The 21,875-nt window shown below is 41.1% G+C and overlaps 5 protein-coding genes across 15 annotated transcripts in view; 3 read left to right on the top strand and 2 right to left on the bottom strand.

The window, feature by feature from the left end:
- The first annotated feature begins 190 nt into the window (after positions 1 to 190).
- Positions 191 to 1,351, top strand: LOC111601451 (UDP-xylose and UDP-N-acetylglucosamine transporter). Its single transcript, XM_023318028.2, has 2 exons — positions 191 to 256; positions 315 to 1,351. The coding sequence occupies exons 1-2, from the start codon at positions 247 to 249 to the stop codon at positions 1,331 to 1,333; spliced, it is 1,029 nt and encodes a 342-aa protein (XP_023173796.2). The 5' UTR covers positions 191 to 246; the 3' UTR covers positions 1,334 to 1,351.
- Positions 1,352 to 1,378: 27 nt separating this feature from the next.
- On the bottom strand, positions 1,379 to 8,260 carry LOC111601450 (aminopeptidase N). Its single transcript, XM_023318027.2, has 7 exons — positions 7,860 to 8,260; positions 4,342 to 5,083; positions 4,120 to 4,275; positions 2,678 to 4,058; positions 2,410 to 2,615; positions 2,028 to 2,336; positions 1,379 to 1,973 (listed from the first exon to the last, which is right to left on the bottom strand). The coding sequence occupies exons 2-7, from the start codon at positions 5,067 to 5,069 to the stop codon at positions 1,739 to 1,741; spliced, it is 3,015 nt and encodes a 1,004-aa protein (XP_023173795.2). The 5' UTR covers positions 5,070 to 5,083; positions 7,860 to 8,260; the 3' UTR covers positions 1,379 to 1,738.
- A 470-nt stretch (positions 8,261 to 8,730) lies between these two features.
- On the top strand, positions 8,731 to 9,314 carry LOC111601405 (UDP-N-acetylglucosamine transferase subunit ALG13 homolog). Its single transcript, XM_023317963.2, has one exon. The coding sequence runs from the start codon at positions 8,790 to 8,792 to the stop codon at positions 9,303 to 9,305; it is 516 nt and encodes a 171-aa protein (XP_023173731.2). The 5' UTR covers positions 8,731 to 8,789; the 3' UTR covers positions 9,306 to 9,314.
- A 269-nt stretch (positions 9,315 to 9,583) lies between these two features.
- Positions 9,584 to 15,663, bottom strand: LOC111601403 (V-type proton ATPase 116 kDa subunit a). 10 transcript variants are annotated; one of them, XM_023317955.2, is made up of 13 exons: positions 15,592 to 15,663; positions 15,022 to 15,175; positions 14,784 to 14,960; positions 14,588 to 14,716; positions 12,962 to 13,062; positions 12,483 to 12,524; positions 12,054 to 12,180; positions 10,834 to 11,992; positions 10,559 to 10,776; positions 10,296 to 10,301; positions 10,000 to 10,210; positions 9,757 to 9,928; positions 9,584 to 9,702 (listed from the first exon to the last, which is right to left on the bottom strand). In XM_023317955.2, the coding sequence occupies exons 2-13, from the start codon at positions 15,136 to 15,138 to the stop codon at positions 9,594 to 9,596; spliced, it is 2,568 nt and encodes an 855-aa protein (XP_023173723.2). In that variant the 5' UTR covers positions 15,139 to 15,175; positions 15,592 to 15,663; the 3' UTR covers positions 9,584 to 9,593. The 10 variants fall into 10 exon arrangements, with proteins under 10 accessions (XP_023173723.2, XP_023173724.2, XP_023173720.2 ...); XM_023317956.2 differs by having other exon boundaries at positions 12,962 to 13,059; XM_023317952.2 differs by lacking the exons at positions 12,483 to 12,524; positions 12,962 to 13,062 and adding an exon at positions 13,670 to 13,827.
- Positions 15,664 to 16,281: 618 nt separating this feature from the next.
- LOC111601546 (dorsal-ventral patterning tolloid-like protein 1) overlaps positions 16,282 to 21,875 on the top strand; it is a 55,297-nt gene continuing 49,703 nt past the window's right edge. For both annotated transcript variants that reach the window (XM_023318184.2, XM_023318183.2), the window contains exons 1-2: positions 16,282 to 16,329; positions 17,934 to 18,160. The gene's annotated coding sequence lies outside the window, so the exon portion shown is untranslated. The remainder of the gene's footprint in view (positions 16,330 to 17,933; positions 18,161 to 21,875) is intronic.

The raw sequence follows: 21,875 nt of genomic DNA, 5'->3' as shown, positions 1-21,875 counted from the left end.
ATAATTTGATTTGATAACATTTTATTGTTTTTCAAAAATGTATGTATGATTAAATTTTTAAAATACATTAGAATCAGTAACTTAAGAACGATTTAATGTTTGATTAAATTTTTGCGGATAATTGAATATGTCCGTCATTTAATTAGCGTGCCATCCCTCAGGGCAGACTAAACTCACCTGTGGCGTTTGTTTTTGTTGACATGGGCAGAAGAAAGTTGCTGGGCAAATGGCCAATGGCCTAAATATATGGCCAAAGGTGAGTTTAGTTTTAAAGTCATTAGTGAATTTAGAGATATTTATTGCAATATTTTCAGTCCAATGCATGGTTAGTGCAATGAATCTTCGCGCTTGTTTTGCAACTGCCAATGTCTTTATTGGATGTTGTTGTGGTGTTGTATTTCTGGAATCGATCGTCAAATTGGATCCGGGTGCAGGTAATCTGGTTACCGCTGGACAATTTGCATTTATTGCCTTGGAGGGATTCGTCTTCACTTCCAAATTCGGTACTGTAAAACGCGTGATAAGTCTGCGGGACTATGGCTTGCTTGTGGCCATGTTTTTTCTGACAAGTGTGTGCAATAACTATGTATTCCATTTGAATGTGCCCATGACGCTGCACATGATAATCCGTGGAGGTAGTCTCATATCGAACATGTGCCTTGGCACCATAATACTCAAACGTCAGTATCGGGTTAAACAGTATATAGCAGTTATCTTGATTACCCTGGGCATTTTTATCTGCACCTATTTCTCTAGTCAGGCTGTAGGCCTGGGTGAGGGACATGACGACACTGCCGACAAAGCAAACATATTTTGGTGGCTAGTTGGTGTGCTGCTACTAGTGATCGCGCTATTCATCTCCTCGTATATGGGCATTACCCAGGAGCTCTTGTATCGCAAACATGGCAAGTGCGCTCGCGAGGCACTTTTTTATACACACCTGTTGCCACTACCTGCGTTTTTGCTTATGCATGACAACATAAAAGCGCATTGGACTTTGGCTATGGAAACTGAAACCTGCAGATTTGCATGGTTGGGTGATATGGTTGTGCCGCTGTTGCTGCTTTATTTGTTTGGAAATGTGCTGATGCAGCATTTATGCATTAGCTCTGTATATTTTCTGACTACCGAGTGCAGCTCCTTGACTGTCACGTTGATTTTGACACTGCGCAAATTCGTATCGTTAGTTTTCTCTATTGTATACTTTCGTAATCCGTTTACCATTTATCACTGGTTGGGCACTATACTCGTGTTTGTGGGCACTTTGATGTTTGCCAATGTCCCTAGTTTTCCAGTTGGTCGTTTGAGAAGAAATGCTGTGAAAAGTGATTAAACATTCCATTGAACAACAAAATGCTCAAAAGTATATACGAGTTTGAACAAATAATGATTATTTAATTTACATTTAAGTACAATATAAGAATATACGAAATAAAAGTACTGGGTTCTCCTAGTTCTTATTAAAAAGGACTTTAAAAGTAAAAAACGTTACAAACGATTTGTTTATATTTTGCAAGGACGTCGAATGACCACCCATTAAATAGTTTCTTCAAGCGCTTCAGTTGTTTCTTTGGCTTTGACTGCGCGTGATGATAATCGATATAAATACTAAAACATACACATAAATACATAAATGCACTGGTTGCCCGATGCTAAAAATTACGAATTTCACATTTGTTACAAAATGTAATACTGCTGCAGCCCAGCTGCGAGCTGGAGCGCGGTCTGCGGCTTGTGCCTACGTGGGTTGTGTTCCTGCCTCACGCTGCAGCCATTTGACAATCGGCTTGTAATTGCGGTTCATCCAGTCTACGCTAATGTCCACCTGTTCCAAGATCTGTTGAATAGGCCTGTCATACGCCCAATGCGCATCCCGGACAAACTCCTCCAGCTCAGACAGTTGGAATTTCGAATTCATGCGCTTGGTGGCAAACTTAAGCAGCGTATGAATGTTGGATATCTGTGAGCCCATGCTGGAATTAAATAATAATTACATAAGGGTTTCCTTGAGGTACTCTGCACCTTACTAAGTGTTTATGTCCGACCAATTGTTGCGTAAGTAGTTAAAGGCAATCTGCTGACCCACCACTGTGTTCGAGACGGCTGCAAAGACACGGAATACGTCCTGCTTACGTATGTGTTGGCCGGTCACAGCACGACGCAGATATCTATAGAGCAGCCAAGGTTCTTTGGAACAGCCCAACGCGCTCAGCAACAGCTCCTTCTCCGCCGGTACATTCGTCTTCAAATAGCGCTCAAATGCAAAGTCCCACTCGTGTTCCGTGCCATATTGTATGGCCGCGCAGTAAACGATGCCACGCATATTTGGATTGATTCTGCAGTATATATAGATATAGATATAGAAGATATATAAATTAACAATAGCCTTTATCACTTTCAAAAACGTACGGGTTATATGAATCGGGATTGGGAGACTGCACCCAGTTTTGGAATTGCTTGGTGCTATCTGAGATGCATTGCTGTTGGCCCAGATGACAGGCCATGCTCAATATTTCGAAACGTTTCAACAGCAGCGGAATGTTTTCGTTATCGCTCTGCGAATCTTTGTCCACCACCTCGTTGTACACCCTGCTTAGCAGTTTTGATAGGTAGTTCTGAAAAGGTAATCAATGTGAGCTTCACACGATCCGAGAAATGCAGTGAATACTTAACATACCTTAAGCAAATCATAATCACCCGAATTAATAAACATGGAATCGATAAAGTTAAAGTTTGTAATGGCTGCCTTCCAGGGCACACGGTTCGTCTCATATGCAAGATAGCGAGTTAGATTCAAGGCCGTGTCATATGACAGATAGGAACCACGGGCCAAATTCATGACGTCATCAATTAGCTGGGCGCGATTGGCGGGAGCAATTTGAACGTGCTGATTCGCGTCCATTAGATGCTCAGTCACCGCACGCCAGTTATCTAAATCATAGTTGACTCGGTAAAAGCCCGTTTGCTGTATATTGAATATAAACCATTTGGCTGTGGAAAGGTTGCGATTTTCCAGCTCGTACGTTTTCGTACGCGGTATCCACGTGGTCGGTCGTGTATTATCAAAATTAAGTTCGCCCGCAGTCGTAAATGTGATGGGTATCCACCAAAGCGGATGGCCGTCCGCGTTGCTGCTGTTACCGTAAACGAAACGCACCTGGTCCAGGCGTACAGCATCCGAGTTGGGGTGGCGCGAGATCTTGACCATCGGATAGCCAGCTTGTAGGGTCCAGGTATCCATGATTGCCTTCACACTTGTGCTGCTATCCAGCAAGCCCGAGGTTTTTGCTTCGTCGGTCAGAAAGCGCCACAAATCATCCTGGGTGGCCGATTTGTATGCCATTTCGCTCAAATACTTGCTGAGTCCTCGCCTGAAAACTGTATCGGTGAGAAAGTGGCTCATCATGCGGATCACAGTTGAGCCTTTGGCATATGAGATCCGATCAAACAATTCGAAAATCTCTTGCGGATTGCCAACCTCCTGCGAGATCTTATGAGTGGATGCTAGCGCATCCAATTGGAATACAGTCTGCATTTCATTAACTACAAATTCATCGAGCAACTTCCACTCGGGCGCCACGGCATTCGCTGTCAGATACTCCATGTAGCTGGCAAAGCCTTCATTTAGCCAAATATCCGACCACCAACTGGGCGTGACCAGGTTGCCGAACCACTGATGGGCCAACTCGTGCCCCACCACAGAGGCAATGTGCTGTTTGTTGCTGGCTGTGGCCACGCCCTTATCGTACAGCATGGCCGTTTCCCGGAATGTAATAAGGCCCCAGTTTTCCATAGCGCCAGCTTGAAATTCCGGCAGCGCGATCATATCGATCTTCGGCAACGGAAACGGGATACCAAAAAAGTTCTGCAGAAAATCAAGAATCTTGGGACCCACGCTCAGCGCATACTCGGCTGATTTGATGGCATCGGCACGTGCCCAGACTGAAAAGTTGCCCGATGAGATGTGCTTGAAGTCGGTGATGGCATAGGCCACCAGGTAGGTGGACATAGGCAGCGATTCGGCAAAGTGATCCCACACATAGTTGCCCAGCGATTCGCTATATAAGAAAGATGATATTAAGCTTCAATGTTGTTTGGTAAATGAAGGAAGGTTTTTACTGGTTGTTGCTGTAGATAATAGGCATGTTGGAGACGGTAGTCATGTGACGAGGTCGCGCTATGTGCAGTGTAAAATTGGCCTTAAGCGCCGGCTCATCGAAGCAGGGAAAGGCGCGTCGTGCATCCGTAGCCTGGAACTGTGTTGACGCCAGCCACCTGGTTAAGATAAAGAGGAACAGACCTTAGCTATAATATAAACCAAGAGTAGCACATGTAGTTCACCTGGTCTCGTTGAGCACCTCGTAGGAACTGCGGTAGAAACCCTGCAAGTAGTCTTTTATAATGCCGGCAAAGCGAATGTCCACCATATATTCAGAGCCGCGATACAATTTATCGTACAGCTGGATGATGAAGAACTGCTTGGCGCCCACTAGATACTGCTTGTGGATGCGCAGACTGTTTGTCTCCCACTCGTCCTTGCCACCAGGCAGTGCACGATAGACGCCCACATCGTTGCGTGTAATATTCAGGTCCTCGACGTGCATGGTTATGTTATAGCAATCCTCGAGCACACGCACGCGTATCTGAACGCTGCCCGTGAAGCTGAAATTTCCGCTCATCTGTGGCTCCAATGTGATGTTGTACTTTAGGGGCTGTATGGAGGATGGCAGGCGAACATCCTGATCGTATTTGGGACCATCGCTGGCGCCCTTTGAGTGCTTCGAGTTGCGCAAATGGACGCTGGTGCATACAATATCCTCGCCGGGTGCCGCCTCCAGCTGTGCGCAAGTCGCAAAATTGTAGACGATAAAGCCAACCGCGAGCAGTGTGCAAACGAAGAAGGATGCCAGCAGCACCGCCGTCGTTAGGGACACGCTATAACGTCGTCCCATCCTTGAGAATGTGGTTGTGGTTGCTGGCGGGTTGCTACTGGCAGGCATTGCCATAGCATTGCCGTGTCGGCTTTCCAGGCTGAGATTCTCGTGCAGGGGCATTTCCTTGACGACCATGTCGATGCTTTAACCTGTGCAGAGGAACATGTCAACCATTAGCTGTAAGTGAGGACTACACCACTTCCACTTCCACTTCCACATCCACTTCCTTTTCCACTTCCGCTACAATTTGCAACGCCTAAACGAAAGCTTGCTCTGTGGTTGTAACGCACTCGGTAACTCGATATGCATCAGGCTGATGCAGGTTGCAGTTGCACGTTATTTATCAATCCCAGCAACGACCACTTCAGTGGTTTCCTTCAACCCTCGCGACTTGCGCTGATCAAATCGAGCAGACATGCACGTTTCTCGTGGTCAAGATGAAGGGTTGTAAATGATATTTAATGGAAATATGTGTGCATAATTATATAATTTAGCCCTTCAGAAAAGTTCCAGTTGAGCAAGTTTCTCAAATTTCCCCCTTGCATGGTGCACTTAGTGGGAAAATGTCTCAACATTAAATCGAGCTTCTCATTTCGGAACAATGCAATTGAAGTCTAAGCCAAAGCGTTACTTCCAGCTTCAGCTATGTAAATACAATTTATAAAACTCTGTCTAATTGGAAAATTTTATGAAAATCGTAATATATTCTGCAGTTCTATCAAATCCATCAGATTGTCATTTAGATGAAACCAGCTTATAATTGGGAATTAACATGCAGTTAATTGCTAGTGTTTGCAGAACAATGGGAAATCCATAAGAAAGGTTATTTCCATTTTAAATGAATTCTTAGTTGTGTTAAGACTTACGCAAAACTTGCTTAAGTGCTATGACGTACCGCAGACACATAGACATACATAGATCGTCAGCTGAGCCGCAAGCTAAAAACTTGAATTTTACAACCGAACAACAATTCATTATACTATGACAAACACAAATCGGGCTTAACAACTTTTCGTCTAATAGTTTATTATATGCATGAAAAACGTTTAAATTAGTTATTGTACTTTTCGCTTATTTTTGTTTGTAAATCATAGTTGTATGTGAAAGAATTCCTTTGTAACGAATACACTTAGAGAAAACCCCCACTGTGTCATGTTTTCATATATTAACAAAAATGTCTGACTTTAATTAAATATATTCTACAAGTGCTCTCCTATATGAAAGTAAGCTAACTTAACTGGCATGAGGTCAATACCTGTTTGGAAAGGCCGGCTTGAATTGGTCATTATCATTGTGATTCATTATTACATGCATACATCTGTCAACTCCGTGAAGGACTGAAACGTCCCCATTTATCTATATCTGTATAAACACACTTCGCCCATTTGCATATGAGTGACCGAATGCCGGCTAATTGAGTTATGACATTAATTTGATCTGCTGCCCGCTGCAAATTGCCACAATTAAACGCTGGTCACTCTGTCGGCGACGTCGACACTCTGACCTTCATTAAAAACAAAAAAACGCAAATACTGAGATGATACAACGCCTCCGCATGGTAAAGCTCATATGGCTACGCTCTCCCATTGGGGGGTCAGTGGTCCCATTGCGAGGGTTCAAATTTATAGCAATATTTTATTGATCAAATGCGCAAACCCGATGATGATAATAGTGATGATGATGTTATCTGCTTGTTTGGCTTGTCGAGTAATAATTAACACAAGGACATGAATTGCTAAGCGCCTTTAGTTAGGTATATTCATTAACATACATCTGTATACAGTGAAGACTCCGCTGAACCAATATCCAATTAATTAGCTTAAGAGCTGCTTCGAATTGTTATTGTATTTGCGTCTTCAATTAATTGGTTTGTACTAAACCATATTGATTTCTGTTCAAACAAGATGCACGTCAGTTCGTCAATCGAGTTGTCACTGTATTTGTATTTGTATTTGTTTGCTAATCCACATGATTAAAACATCAAAACAATTTTACATCGTAGTCTGTTGCTATCTGTGGCACACACGAGACTATAAAATCTAAATTTATTGCACGTTGACCTATGATTCTGATAATAATGATATTTGCATGTGTGTGTGCGTGTGTGTTTATGTTTGTGTTTGCTTGGGGTCTCCTCTCCCTTCAGTCCACTACACATAAAGAAGTGATCAGTGGCTGGCCAGTCCAATTTGCACTTGGGCACTAATTAAATTTCGGCAGCTGAGTGAATTAGAAAAATCACTTAGTTCAATAGCATTTTCTTCTTTTTTTAGTGAATTTTTTTAGCCAGCACATGTTTATGCATGCTTTTATGAATGGTTATAAAAATAATTAAATGATTGCCTAGCGGAAGGAAAATTTTGGCAAATTGTTTATGGATCCTGCCAGAGCATGACAAAATACACATACGCATACACACACACATACATACAAGCACATATGTATGTGTATACTTTTAGATATCAAGTGTCTGGAAGCTATAAAGCCGGCATCCAGCCAAATTGTGTTTATCTTTAACAGATGCAAAATTCAAAATGATGCTGGGCGATGTGTGCGAAAACATGAACAACTTAAATGGGTATTGTATACAAAATAAACAAATTAGAAATGTGCAGAAATAAAAATGGAATTAAATGAAGTGTTGATAAGTTCACGGTTTCAGCATTGTGTATACAATTGTGAATATAAAAATATACCTACATATGTATATGTAACGACTCGATAGCACAATTACACATATACACACACATATATATATATATATATATATATATATATATATATATATATATATATGTATACATATATATATATAGCGCATCTTGGGAAAGACAAGCACATTATACATTAAAAATTAAAATAATAATTAAATTATCGCGGCCATAAATGACACAACCAAATATTGCGACGAAAATTGTGTTTTACCTCTTCTGCCGGCTGCGCTGGATCGCTTCCTACCACAGTTCTCTCAATTTCGGCTATTCTGCTGGTTTACTGTTATATGCAGTTTGTGTTTCAGTGGCGTCGCTGCACTTGTAAACACTAACACATTCGCACTTATACACATACACCTACACACACTGTAGCCAGCGATGGTCACCAATACAATTGCAAATTTAAATTCGCCTAGATTTTTAGCGGTCACGGCAACACTTTCACAGGCGCGCGTTTTTTAATTGAATAAAAGTAAACAAATCTAATTTTCAACAAAAATAAATTTGCTTTTTACGCTGATGCTTTAGCTTATACATATAAATGCAATTTAAATATCATATCAGCCAGCTAACCGAAGCAGCGCAAGAGGCAACACAACCTGTACGTGTAACGGCCGACCAATGACTAAAAGCGCAACAGCAAGAGCGACAGCATAATTGTATCCAGCGTACGTTGAGATCGAAATCGAATCAAGAGAGGGAGAGTAAGAGTAACAGCTTTGACCTAAGTGTGGGTGAAATAGGAACAGTGAATATATAAGCGTCACGCAATTATGCAAATTATCTGGCTAATGTGCTTAGAAATATTTTTGCAATGCACCAACAATTTGTTAACTTAAATATTTACACAATTAATGCTTAAGTTTATAATATTATTAAAAAGTAAACTTAAATATAATTAATTTTTTAAAAGTATTGTTTTGGAAAGCATTTAATATAAATAATTAAAAAATAAATTAAAAATTATTGAACATCCTGCACTATGCAAATTTCAAACAAGTAACGGTTTGTGAGGTGTCAGGTTATCGCTCTAAATAATCGATATCAAATATTGCAATAAGAACGTGTTGCGATAATCAAAACTTAACATCTCTAAACAGAATTGTTATTGTTTTTAGTTTTCTATACTTGCTGAGTAACAATGAATTTAACTGTTGTCTACGTCACTGTTGGTACCACAAAATTTGATGCACTTATTAATGCAATGACATCCACACCAGTTTTGCACGCATTACAAAAGCTTAAGTGCAAAAAACTTGTGTTGCAGCACGGCAACTCTACGCCGGTAGCCGACTCCGAGATTCAGCTCATTCATGAAAAATACAGCATTCAAGTTGACCAATATAAATTCCGACCAAATGTTGAGGATATTAGAACTGCTAATGTCATTATTGGACATGCGGGTGCCGGAACATGCATGGATATATTGAACAACGGCAAGGCAGGATTAATCGTAATCAATGACGAACTGATGGACAACCATCAGATGGAATTAGCCCGCCAATTGGCATCCGAACAGTATTTGTATTACTGCAAAGTGGACGAGATTAGCATAAAAATCGCCTCATTGGATTTTGGAGCACTTAGGCCCTACGAGCCGGCTACAGAAAATATGCAAACATTTATGGCCGCATTAAATGAATTGATGCGTCATTAAAATTAAAACTATTTTTTTTTGGCGCTGACGCCAGGAGCGGGCGCTTTGGATATATGTATATATATATTTATATTTATGAGTAAATACGATAAGCGACTATGAAGAACATTATAATATTATTGGGCTATACGTTACATAAATTCACGATTATTATATATTTAAAGAACGATTACTAAGAAAATTTCATTTAAATTCCATTAAACATTTATATTGTGTGTACCTATATAAATTGAATAAGCGATGAGACTCTCGACAAGCTTTGGTTGCTGTTTATATTCTGCAGACCGTCTATTCGGTCTCACCAGTGGCTGCGGTTCCATTTTCAATGATGGTATCAAATGAAAACGGTTGAAAAGCATAGCCGTGGCCCATATAGAATTTGCTCTGGAACTCCACCCTACAAAGGCAACAGATTATAATATGAATTAATTATTTTTAATGTTAGGCATACCAGTGTAGACGCAGTGTGTGCAGAAATGCTGAAAGACCCTCCATCAAAACTAGAATGCCAACGGTCAAAACAGCCCAGAAGGCAAAGACAACGGTCAAAAATATGCCGCCAAGCCAGCCCTCCTTATTTAAACCCAAAGACAACACCATGCTCCACAAGACTTCAGCAAGTTCTGTAAATAAAGGTTTATTCATTAGAACTCATCATTAAAATAAATAAATGACCAATTGAGAGTTGACTTACGGGCATGTGCCAATGAAAGCGCCCACAAACGTAAATAAGATGCAGTGTGGGAAACCGAACCAAGAACGTACTCTATGGTATGGATTCCCTGATGTATGAATATTTCTGACATTTCCTCCTCGTCGTGATGTTCGCCGCCACCTCCATGTGAGCCGCCGCCATTTGACATTCCGCCGACTTCTGCATCCGATGAGCCAGTTATGGGCTGCACCTGTTTAAATTTAAAAATGGGTTTATTAGCTAGAGTCTCGAGTATCCATTATTAAAATTGTGATACGACAAGCGACACAACTAACCTCTTCCTGTTGCATTTGGATTGGTGTTTAGTTTATTCGTTTGTTGAGTGTTTTTTATGTGGTTGGTTGGTTGGTTAGTTTGGGGGTAAAGACAAGGGTAAGGCATAAATAAACAGAAGTGCAAACACAAGTATTATCTGTTAATGTATGCGGATGTACCCAAGCTTAAAAAGTCAATGATGTGATGAGGATTGAATGGTGAAGGATACGCAACAATGACACAAAGCACTTAACTTAAATTATCTGTAGCAGAATGTACTTACGTTAGCCAGTTTCCGCGCTTGCATTATCTTGATCGGCTTGCCAAGCAACATGACCGGTATACAGGCGAGCGCAATTAAAACAAAGATGGTCTGGAAAAAGGATTGCCCAGCAAACATATGCACGTTGCAGTCTTTACCCGGTGCCTTGGAACTTTTAAACAGAACCATATCAATGAATGTTATCAGAATGGATGGTGCGCAGGCCTCGGTCATGGGGACTACAATCAGAATAAATGTGTTAAGTGCTCGTAAAAATTCAAAGATAATAAACTTACAATCATTTTTGGCTGAATAGCGATTCCATTTAATAAACATAAGCAGCACCAGGTAGAAGAAGAGGACCACCAGGAACAAAAGCTGTGGGATGAACTCGTAGATAAGCGAGAGCCGATTACGGAAGTATGTATGATTGTGCCAGCTCATGATGACGCCAAAGATCATGTGCAACACCCCGAATATTATAGAGATCTTCATCTTATAAGCATTTTGAAAAACAATCTTATTGGACGAGGCCACCTGCCAAATGGGATCCATTCCAAATGGATATGGTGTGCCCTCGTAGTCGCTGGTAGCTGGACTCAATTGCAAATAGTTATTATTCCAAACAGTTGACTTGTTGTACGAAAGATGCCAATGCGAGCCGAATATGTTAAGCGACTTGGAGAAGATGTCATTGTAGATCAAACCGGTGTACATGGAAAATACGCCCATAAGGAAAATTATGTAGCGCCCACCAAAGAAAATGTTCCAAATCTCGTTGTCCGTTTTTTGAGCAGCCAAGCCCTTCTCTTTCCGTATCATCCAAAGTCCAAATAGCGCCATTATCGCTCCATGTCCCAAATCGCCGAACATGACAGCGAACAGAAATGGGAAAGTTATTATAGTATAGGGTGCCGGATTCATCTCTCGATAGCTAGCTACGCCGTATGCGTCAATTAGTGCTTGAAATGCTTTGGTAAACTTGTTGGTTCGATTATACGTAGGAGGATTCTCGAATGTTTGCATGCGATTTAAAATCGGAGGCACCGACGAACCCGAACGCTCTGTGCCACGTCGCAGCGCCAACTGTATGGTCTCAATGTCCAACAGCGGGACCCAGCACTCAGCGATGAGGCACTTTTGGGTCACATCCAGATTGAAGAGATTCAGCGTATGATAGATGGCCTTGATTTTGCGCACCTTGACGAACCAGTTCTTCAAGTTCTTGGCAGCTGCAACCAGGACACGATGACGATGATCCTGTGTCTGGCCAAGCACCGTGTTCAGATCCTCTATACGTGTCATAACGCCCATGGCCATTTCCCGACGATCGGCCGGCGCTTCCGGGCACGGATAGAGTGTGGCGCGGAAACCCTCGCAAATCTTCTTTACACGCGTTTTCAGCTGATCCCCTTGAAAGAAAATTATGAACACCGACTTGTACACCTGATCGCCCTAAAATAGACATTGGAAACCTCAAATATCAGCGGAAATTTTTTGACTGGATCCGACTTACATTTGTAGGATCTTCCAGCGGCGATTCAATCATGGCTTGCCGAAGAAACACATTGCCACGACAAGCACGCCACAGCATCCGCTCAAAGGCCGGCAGCTTCTCCCTCGAAATGACACCGGCCACAAAGCTAAGATAGATCAAAGATTAATGCGAAGATATCAATTAAGTTTTTAGTCGGTGTCTATCATTCCGGTTAGTTACGGCAACAAGGAAAACTAAACTCTCAAGCACAAATACCAATGAACGCAGCATGGAATGGAACGAGGCGACAATTAAAACATATTAACAAGGAACACATTTCTTTTTTTAATTTGATATTTTAAGGGGCGTATGTGGCGATCTAAGCTAATGACCACGGTGATATGTCTCTATTTACAATTTATGAGCATGAGTATTCCTAGTCTAAATTTTGAATTGTGGGATACCAACCATGGCAGATAATCCTCACGTTCAATCGATTTTTCCATAAAACTATATAATTGTTAATTCGTTCTCGATGTGTGTTTGAACATGGGAAGAGAGGAACAGAAGAGAGAATTGTGTTCGATTTAGTTTTAAATTCTCTTTTCAACTTGGTATTTTGATTTTGGTTTGTTTTTTGCACAGAAAATTATTGCTTCGAAAGGGGTTACAGAGAGTGAGAGAGGAGAGCTCTCAAATGTAAGTCCGACATCGATTCAGTTTTAGCGTTTGATCATTTGATGTTGCTGTTGTGGTTGTTGTTTGGTTTGATGTAGATTCAGTATGGCTTAAGCGCAGCAGCGTCTTTAGTTGGTTAGTGGGCGGCGTAAAGCAATAATTTTTTGTTGCATATAACAAATGTAACATAATTAATTGCATGACATTGGCATTTGGCATTTGCCAAATGTACGTACAAGCTATTTGTATGCCTGTGGCTCGATACATACCCAAGCTGTACGGGACCCATGGATGCACCGGCGGTGCGCACCTCATCGGTGATGAGGGCACGTGTCATCGACTCGGTGGTGTGGTTCAGGCCGCCCTCCTGCTAAAAATTGTGTTAAAAGTTTTTTGTCTTGTTTTGTTTTTGTTCATTTTAACGGCAATTTTGTAAATAAATGCATTACTTATGCAGTTAGTATCTTGTCGAGTTAATTACAGCTTTCCGTCTCCAAGTTTTTGTGTTTTAATTGGGATATATGTATATGTTTGAGTGGGGTGGAATGGGAGAGTAAAGGCCAACACCAGAGCAACCATTGATCTTAGCCTAATACACAAACATACATACATACAAACAAAACAATCACATTTTCTTATTAGAATTAGAAAACGTCCTCCTAAACAGAACCTAACATACAGACAGACAGAGAAGCAGCACACGCAACTATATTTTATGTTTAGATAGGATATATATATATATGTATATATATTGATATTGATAACTGTACATAGATAACGACACGCAAAATAGCCATGGAGAATGAGAGCGAGCGAGCGAGTCGGGTTTGGTTTTGCTTTCAATTTGTATAGAAATTGTGTTCATTTGGTAATGCGCAGGCTGAGTTTAGTTTTCCATTGGATCTGGCTGGTTGATCTTGTTTTGTTTTGTCTTGTTGCTGAGTGATCGACTAATTCATTGAGGTTTCAATATTTACCCAAGCTTTAAATTTTGGCCAGGCTGATTGGCGCGCACGCCCTCCTCGCCCAACAGCTGCGCTTGCTCATCCTCGTTCTGGTTGTCAGCCATCTGCAGATAGCGTCGATATTTGTTTGATGAATGTGTGGACGTGGATTTGTAAACCATTGGCACCGACTGGCAACACAACCGGGCGGAAATAACGTGTTGTTGTTGTGGTGGTGGTGGTATTGGTGGTTGTATATATAGGGTGTTGGTATTTTGGGTGGTGCATTGCATTGCATTTGCAGGGTTCAGGTATTTGGTTGGTTTGTATTGGGTATATTGAATTGGTTTGATTGGTATATGGAAAATAAAACGTAAAAACAAATAATAAAATAAACAACAAATCATATATAACAATTGAAGCTAATCATATTTATATGTACATACATACATACTTAAAACATGTGCACATATACGATACGATATATAAGAAAAGTAAATATACAAAACGTAGGTGAATCATGCGCTGAGAAATCATAAAATAGTAAAATAACTAGCTTAAACTAAAACTAACGATTGTATATACAGTCATATGCATATGTATATATACATATTAAGCATACTTAGTACATAGGCTGGGACGTGTTGGCGATGGTAAGTGCTGCATGTATAATATGTTGTTCTGTTGTATTGCGGTTTCAAATTAAGTAATAAAAAATATTCTTTTGAAAAAAAAAATTGATTATGAAATCAAAAACCAAAGCTGCCCCATTTGTGTTGTCAGAGGCTGGGTTATTGGTTAGCAAGTTATTTTGCCATATGTTAATTAGAAAATTTAGTGCCGATCGTTCTTTTTTTTAAAAACCTTTGCCACGTTGTAGTAGTTCTTATTTTAATTATCTGTTAGCCGGCGATGCCTATAAGAGATGTTAGCTAATAACCGCATGCATACCTCGTCGAAGAAAACCTGCGTCTTGCGCAGTATATGCTTCAGCTCGGTCAGCTCCAGAAAGTTGCGCTTTAATGCTTCCGCATTTTGATTGACTTCACGCAGCTCGTTCTCAAGCTTCTCGAAGGTGGCCTGCGATGGAAACCATATACATATACAGATAAGTAAGATTACGTGCATCACATGAGTGCTGACTTGCCTCCAAATCAATCATTTCACGAGGCTGTGGCGCCTCGGGGCTCTCGCCGGTGTCCAGCATGGGTATGCCATCCTTCTTGATCTCCTTTTCCAGGTAACGAAGTTTACGCTCCATCTCATCGCAACGGCGCACCTCATTTACAAATTTGCGTTGAAATGCATTGACGTCCGGATTAAGCTGTGTTCATTCATTTATATTTGTTATTTCATTTTAATTCGATATGCCGCAGTGAACTTACATCGCGAAATTGAACCAGTCCAAGCTCGCCGAGCTCTGAGACGCAGGCATAGGCCGCCTCGCTCTGTAGGAAGAGCTGACAGAGTGCCATCTCCTCGCTACGAAATAGTGAACCCATTTTGATATCTCTGCAGTCGATATCTAATTATCAGTTGCTGCAAATATCAAAAACTGATTTTAACTCATACAATTTTTATCATTGGATGAATGAATTTATATTAATTGATTCAACGCGTGAATTTTAATACAAGTTCTTTGTGTAACATTTATTTTGCATGCGATAGCAACGCCTCTTTTGTGGCGGAATGTGAGATTATTCTATCGAAAAACCTGATACGCCAGCTCTATACAGAAATATCTATACCGATTTATTGATTTTTCATTTGTGTGGCATATGAAAAGAAATTGCTGCGTTGTATATGGTGTTTTGTTTTGTTGGACTTTGCACGGCTGATGTCGCCACTTATTGTTACTTAGTGTAAAAGTATTTTGTTATTTTAATGCGTATAGTCTTACATCTAATTTTTAATTGTTAAAACTTTTCTTCGCACAATGCACAGCTTTTAATTACCAATTTCTTTTAATTTTTAGTTACTCTTCGTAGCAGTGTGACCGAGTTTACATATAGCTAAAAAGTACATTGATGAACTGGCAACAAAATACCAAAATACCAAACTCTATTTTATGACTGAACCACCCAAAAGAACTAAATCTACATGAATTATGCTCAAATAATTTAAGTTACATCCAGTAAGATTGTTAACTTGAGCTAGTTCCAGCGATATATATATCGATAGCTTGAATATCAATATTTAGCGGGCTCAATTTAAATTGAGTTTCGTCAATGCTCAAAATAAAACATGTGAACTGATTATTTAACGTAATATTTGTATTGTTTGACTTTGCAAAAATGATTTATTTGTCTTTGGTCTATTTAAAATTTTGTCAATGTGAAAACTAGCATAAAACATAATTATGCTATCTAATTAGCATTAGTTTTAATGTGCTTTTATTAAGCACTTATTTATTAAACGTCAAATGTTGAAGCTTCTAAGTGTTTAATAACACCATCACACCTGCCGCCCTTTCACTCCACCAACTTCCCCATTCCGCCCTTCCGCTCTTTGATGCACGCTCTTAAGCACAAAGAGCGAGTCCTTGGGTTTACATTGACGAACTACCAACAGCAGCAGCAGCGACAGCATCCGATGATGTGAATAAAGTCCGATGGCGACATTTTTCGGTTGGGCCACGATTCAGTGTGAATCTGTAACTCGTGAGCGACGGAGTGATAGCGGCTAAAGGCTCGGTAAATGGTTGAGGGAAATACACAAGCAAAGACAGCAGAGCCAGCAGCAGGACCAACAACAACAACAACAATCGAATAGGCATAGCGAAGTAGAAAGTGGAGATGGTCAAAGCAGAAAATTGGATTGCCGCTGTTTCAGCTACTATTTAATACTTGCCTCGTGCGGGACTGTGGCTGTGTGTGTGTATGTGTATATGTGTATATGTATGGCACATGTGGATATTTGGTGTGTGGTGTATGGGTGTGTGTGTGGGTCAGTGTGCCATTTTACGATCCACCAAAATGAATCAGACAACAAAGGCAACATTTTTGTAATTGAAAAATTTACTGCTGGTTACATATGCGCGAGTTGCCGTTGTTGTTGTTGTTGTTCCTGTTGTTGTTATGGCTCAGATTCAGGCAAGCGGCGCACCGCACCGCAACCCCCAAAAGTATGCCACTGAGCACAGCATAATCAAAAAAAAAAAAAAACAAAGGACAAAATCGAAAAAAAGAAATTCCTCTCGCTCGCACATAGCACCAGGAGTTAGTTGCTGTCTTAAAAAAATGTTATCAACAACATACTAGTAAAATATACATAAATGTAAAAAAGGAAGACAACAATTGGAAAACAAATTTAACAGAAAAGCCGGACCAAAGGCAAAGAGAAAATATTTTAGGCTTGCGCTGCTTTGTTTTGGGGCCGCTCCCAAAAAAAAAAAAGAAAGAAGAAATTGCGAGTTTATCAACAACAAGCAGCGAGTACAAAATAATTAGCTAAATAATGCCAAGGGAAAATTCAAATCTTGCCAATAATTGCTTAAAATTGCTCACAAATAAATTATATTTTCATTTGTTGCATACATTTAAAATACCTAAGTTCTTGTTTTAAATATTTCTATTTAAATATTTTCTCTCTTTCTTTTTTTGGAGCGTGGTCGACCTACTTAAGGTGAAGGTCTTCTTTGTTTTTGTTTTTTTTTTTTTGGTATTGGTCTTAATTAGCTGTGCAAATCATAAAGTATTTCCACAAAATTCTAAATTGAATAAATGCAATGGGCAATGAGGTTGTTTATAAATCAAAATGTAGGCGGTTTCTTAACAAGCGCTGATTGCCAGCTTTGCAAATAGATGTACTACAGTTATTTCAATGATCTGAACTGTTAGATCTAGTTAAGGTGAGCCCGAAGTAAATCTAAATCGGTCCATTTAGCTGGCTCTTGATTCAATTAAGACACATATATAGGCACATACACATACATACACACGCGCTGAGCTGAGCTGAGCTGAGACTTGATTGTAAAATTGGTTTTATTGTGCGGTCCCCCAATTGAAGCAGTCGCGTTCCTCTAGGTGCCCCGCCAATTGTACAAGTACCCAAGTGATAATATCTGCGCCTTAACGGAGACGCAATTGGTGCTTATCTAATACAGTTTTAGTTGCAAGCTCTCGTGGCTGGCGTAAAGATGACAATGTTGCCATACAGCTCAGCTTCTGCTAAATACACATAAACAAACACATACATATATACATATGCAAACATACATGTATACATTTGTATGTTTGTGTACATGTGTACATGTGTGTATGTATGCAATCCTTAATGTGTGCTAAATTTCGCGCAGTGCAGTGCTAATCCTTTTTTATAACGGCTTTATCCTTACATAAGGATTTGCGCAAATAATCACATAAAGCAAAATTTAAAACAAAGTGTATTCACAACAATAGCATTAACAATAAAAAGTGTTCAGCAACAACAAAAACAACAACAAGAACAACAACATTACATTCATCCACAACATCAATAAAAGGATATCGCCCAAAGAGTAAACAAATGCAGCGCCTTTTATAGGTGAGTATGGAAAGACCATTAAAAATTATTGTCAATATTACTAACAAAATTAAAAAAATTAAATTAGACAAAAAGCCGAACAGCAGAGAAAGTGACAAAAAAATATATAAAAAAAATGCGAATACAAACATCAAAAAGGGCGTGTTGTGTCTTCAGCTGCTGCTCTCAGCAGCACTGTATGCATGTGTGTGTGTGTGTGTCTGCTTGTGCTCGTGTCTGTATGCGTGAGTGTGCTTTGTTGTTGTTTTTTGGGCTGCTACATCATCAAGTTGGTGCCTTTGCTTTTACCGTTAGCTTTGGCTTCGGTTGCGCCTCTTTACTTTGTACGTAATAAAATTGATGATAAAATAAAAATGGATAATGGGCGATTTTCGGCTGCGGCTGTGAACTAAGAGAAAGAGAGAATGGAGCACGCAAGTAAGCTAACTGTGCTATGTTTATCGCTGCACCCGCGTTACGCTCAACTCGTTATACACCAACTAAGCAACGCATTGCTGTGGCTCAAGTCTTCTCTTCAACCATTTGGCGTCCGTTCTGGCTGACGTTCTCTTTCTTTGTCGTATTGTGCTCTTTGTTGATAGCGCTGATGGCACTTGTACGTAGCCGACGAGGCTGTCCACTAGCGCACGGAGGGTTAGGGCAGGGCGGAAGTCGTGCTGATAAGAATGCTTTAGTTGTTAATAGCAACGTGGCGGGTGCGTTTTTTTTTTTTTTTTTTTTTTTTTTTTTTTTTTTTTTTTTTTTTTTTTTTTTTTTTTTTTTTTTTTTTTTTTTTTTTATCTTTATTTTGTTGCAGCTTATTGTCTTAGACTCTATAGCGCATTTAGCTCTAAACCTTAACTAATGGGAGGGCAGATATGCCAATTATTCTGCACTTGTAGCTACTATCTTAATTAGTTCTAATATTGTCTAGAGGATGCAATCTCTTCAGTCTTCGCCTATTGTTGTTTATAGCCAGGTTGCTTGCGAGATGGTTAGGATGCGCTGCAAGTCTGTCCGCGTATCTTGAACTGTGTCGCCCAATGAGTTCAGCAACTGTGGGAATTGCTAAATCCCTATGTAAGACTGAGTTTCTTACAAACCAGCTGGCTCCAGTCCATCTGCGTAGTGCTTTATTCTGCAGGGTCTGAATTTTGTTCCTTGTAGTCTTCGCCGAGGAGCCCCATAGAGAGATACCATATACGAAGGTTGGGACAACTATTGCCTTGTAGATGGCGGCCTTGCTGCTGTAAGACAACTTGCTTGAAGCTCTCAGCATCCAGTCGAGGGTTTTTAGCTTGCTTTTGCATTTTGAGGTTACTTGACTTATGTGCGCTTTAAAAGTCAGCCTTCTGTCAAGAGTGATACCAAGGTACTTTACTTTTGAGGCTTTGGGAATAGTGGGCCCCAATGCAACGCTTGGGCAATCTCCTCTTCTAGTGGCGAAGGTAGTATGTACAGACTTTTGTGCATTAATGGTGATACACCACCGTTTTGCCCAGCGTCCGAAAGAGTCCAGATATTTTTGTAGTGAGTCTGAAGCTTCTTGCGCAGATACGTGACGTGATAAGATGGCGGTGTCATCTGCATAGGTCGCTATGAGTACTGCATCTGTACTTCCTATATTTGGCTCGGGAGTTGGCATATCTCCTGTGAATAAAGTATAAAGTGTTGGGCCTAGAACACTACCCTGTGGTACTCCAGCCATAATTGGTCTAGTCAAGGATACTGCTTGCCCCCTTGACACTTGGAAGGTTCTTCCAATAAGGTATGAGGATAGCAACGCGAAAAATGGGGCTGGAAGGGTGGTCCTCACTTTCTGCAGCAGTCCCAGGTGCCAAACTCGATCAAACGCCTGTTTGATGTCTAAAAAGACGGCAGAGCAGTACATCTTTTCTTCAAAGGCTCCAAGGATATGGTGCACAACTCTGTGAACCTGTTCCGGTGTTCCATGCTGTCTCCTGAAGCCAAACTGATGGTTTGGAATGGCCTCCTGGCGTCCCAGATGTGTCAGTACTCGTTCCAGAAATATTCTTTCGAATATTTTGGAGAGTACTGGCAACAGGCTAATTGGTCTGTACGACTCAATTTCTCCCACGGGTTTGCCAGGCTTAGGAATCATCACAATCACGGCGCGCTTCCAGCAGGCTGGAAAGTGCCGGATGCGGAGCATGGCGTTGTACACCATAGTTATGTAGTCTATGGTGGAGTCAGGCAGTGCTCTAAGGACTCTGCCGTTTATTAGATCATATCCAGGGGATTTTTTTGCCTTCACTCTTCTGATGTGTTCAAGAACCTCTTCTTTTGTACATCCAGTTATCTGGTCTTCAGCTGGGAGGGGCGAGAGAACGATGTCTTCTGTTGCTTCGATTTCTGAGGCCTCTGCGGTAATCACCGGCGTGAATTGGTCTTGAAGGTGGTTTGCAAAAGCCTCAGCTTGAGCTTCGTCACCAATGTGCCAGGAACCAGAAATGCTCCGAATGGGATGTCGACGTATTGGCTGCCGTTTGAGCTTTCTTGTAAATTTCCATAATTGAAACTCTGCGTCAGTGGGCGATTCAGCTCGTACCAGCGCATCGCTGATACACCTCTTTTGAAGCAGGGCGAGAGCAGCTTTAAGATGCCTCGTGGCTTCGTTGTACGTGGATTTGGCATCAGGCGTGCGTAATCTTAACCAGCGTCTCCTGGCCCATCTTTTGTGTATTAGTAGGTGTTGGGCCTCCAAGGTGAGGGGGATGTTGTACGGAGACTGTTGTCTTGTTTGGCAAGATGGTGGGGCGGCTTGGTGCGCAGCTTTGACTATTTCTTCCTGCAGTTTGTTTGCTGCGTAGTCCACGTCTTCAGGAGTGTTAAGTTCCATTTCTATGTGCAAAGAGTAATGGAGCTCGCGCCTAAAGACTCCTAAATCTGATCCTGCTGGCAGTAGTTGTTTCCTAATGGGCAAGGGCTGTGGCTGCGCGTGGATTGTGACTATTAGTGGCAGGTGGTCAGAGGATAGGTCCAAGGATTCTTCAATGGTCAATTGCCGGTCACAGATGCCTTTGTAGACAGCGAAGTCGATTGCCGAGGGCCTGTGTCCATTAATTGGGTAACGGGTGGGGGCTCCAGTCGCCAATATGCTGAATTGTAAGTTTTGAATCGCCTCAAATATGACTTCTCCGCGACGATTCGCACTATTGCTTCCCCAAAATGGGTGCCATCCATTCCAGTCGCCGCCGATGAGGGTCTTATTCAACCTTTGGCCTAGAACCTGTTCCATGTGATGATCACACAGACCAGTGTTTGGCGGAAGATAAATTGACGCAACTTCGATCGCTCCAATAGACGTAGGCAGGGTGATGGCTGAGACCTGCATTGTTGCGTTGCAAATTGACAGTAAAGGTGTATGCGGTATTGTTGCTCGTATGAGGATTGAGGATCCACCAAAGCAGTTTGCTCCTTCACCATGAGCCTGATAGTGTTCGTATCCGAAAATTTGTGTAGTGGGGCACTCATGAGTTTCTGTTATTAACATTATATCTATGTTTTCTTGTGAGAGAAACGCAGCCAGTTCCTGAGTCTTGTTTCTCAGGCCATTGGCGTTCCAGATACCCACACGTAAAGCCATTATTTGTAGGCAAGCTTGGTTATGATGGCCATTAAACTGTTTAGCATGGTTGCTTGTTGGGATTGTACTTCTCGCATCGCTTTGAGCTCGGCATTAATTGCGTCAAACTGACGTTGTTGTTGCTGAAGC

This window comes from Drosophila hydei, unplaced genomic scaffold (assembly GCF_003285905.1).
Source record: "Drosophila hydei strain 15085-1641.00,03,60 unplaced genomic scaffold, DhydRS2 tig00000063-arrow-pilon, whole genome shotgun sequence".
Classification (NCBI taxonomy): domain Eukaryota; kingdom Metazoa; phylum Arthropoda; class Insecta; order Diptera; family Drosophilidae; genus Drosophila; species Drosophila hydei.
This window is presented reverse-complemented; position numbering and strand designations above follow the sequence as displayed.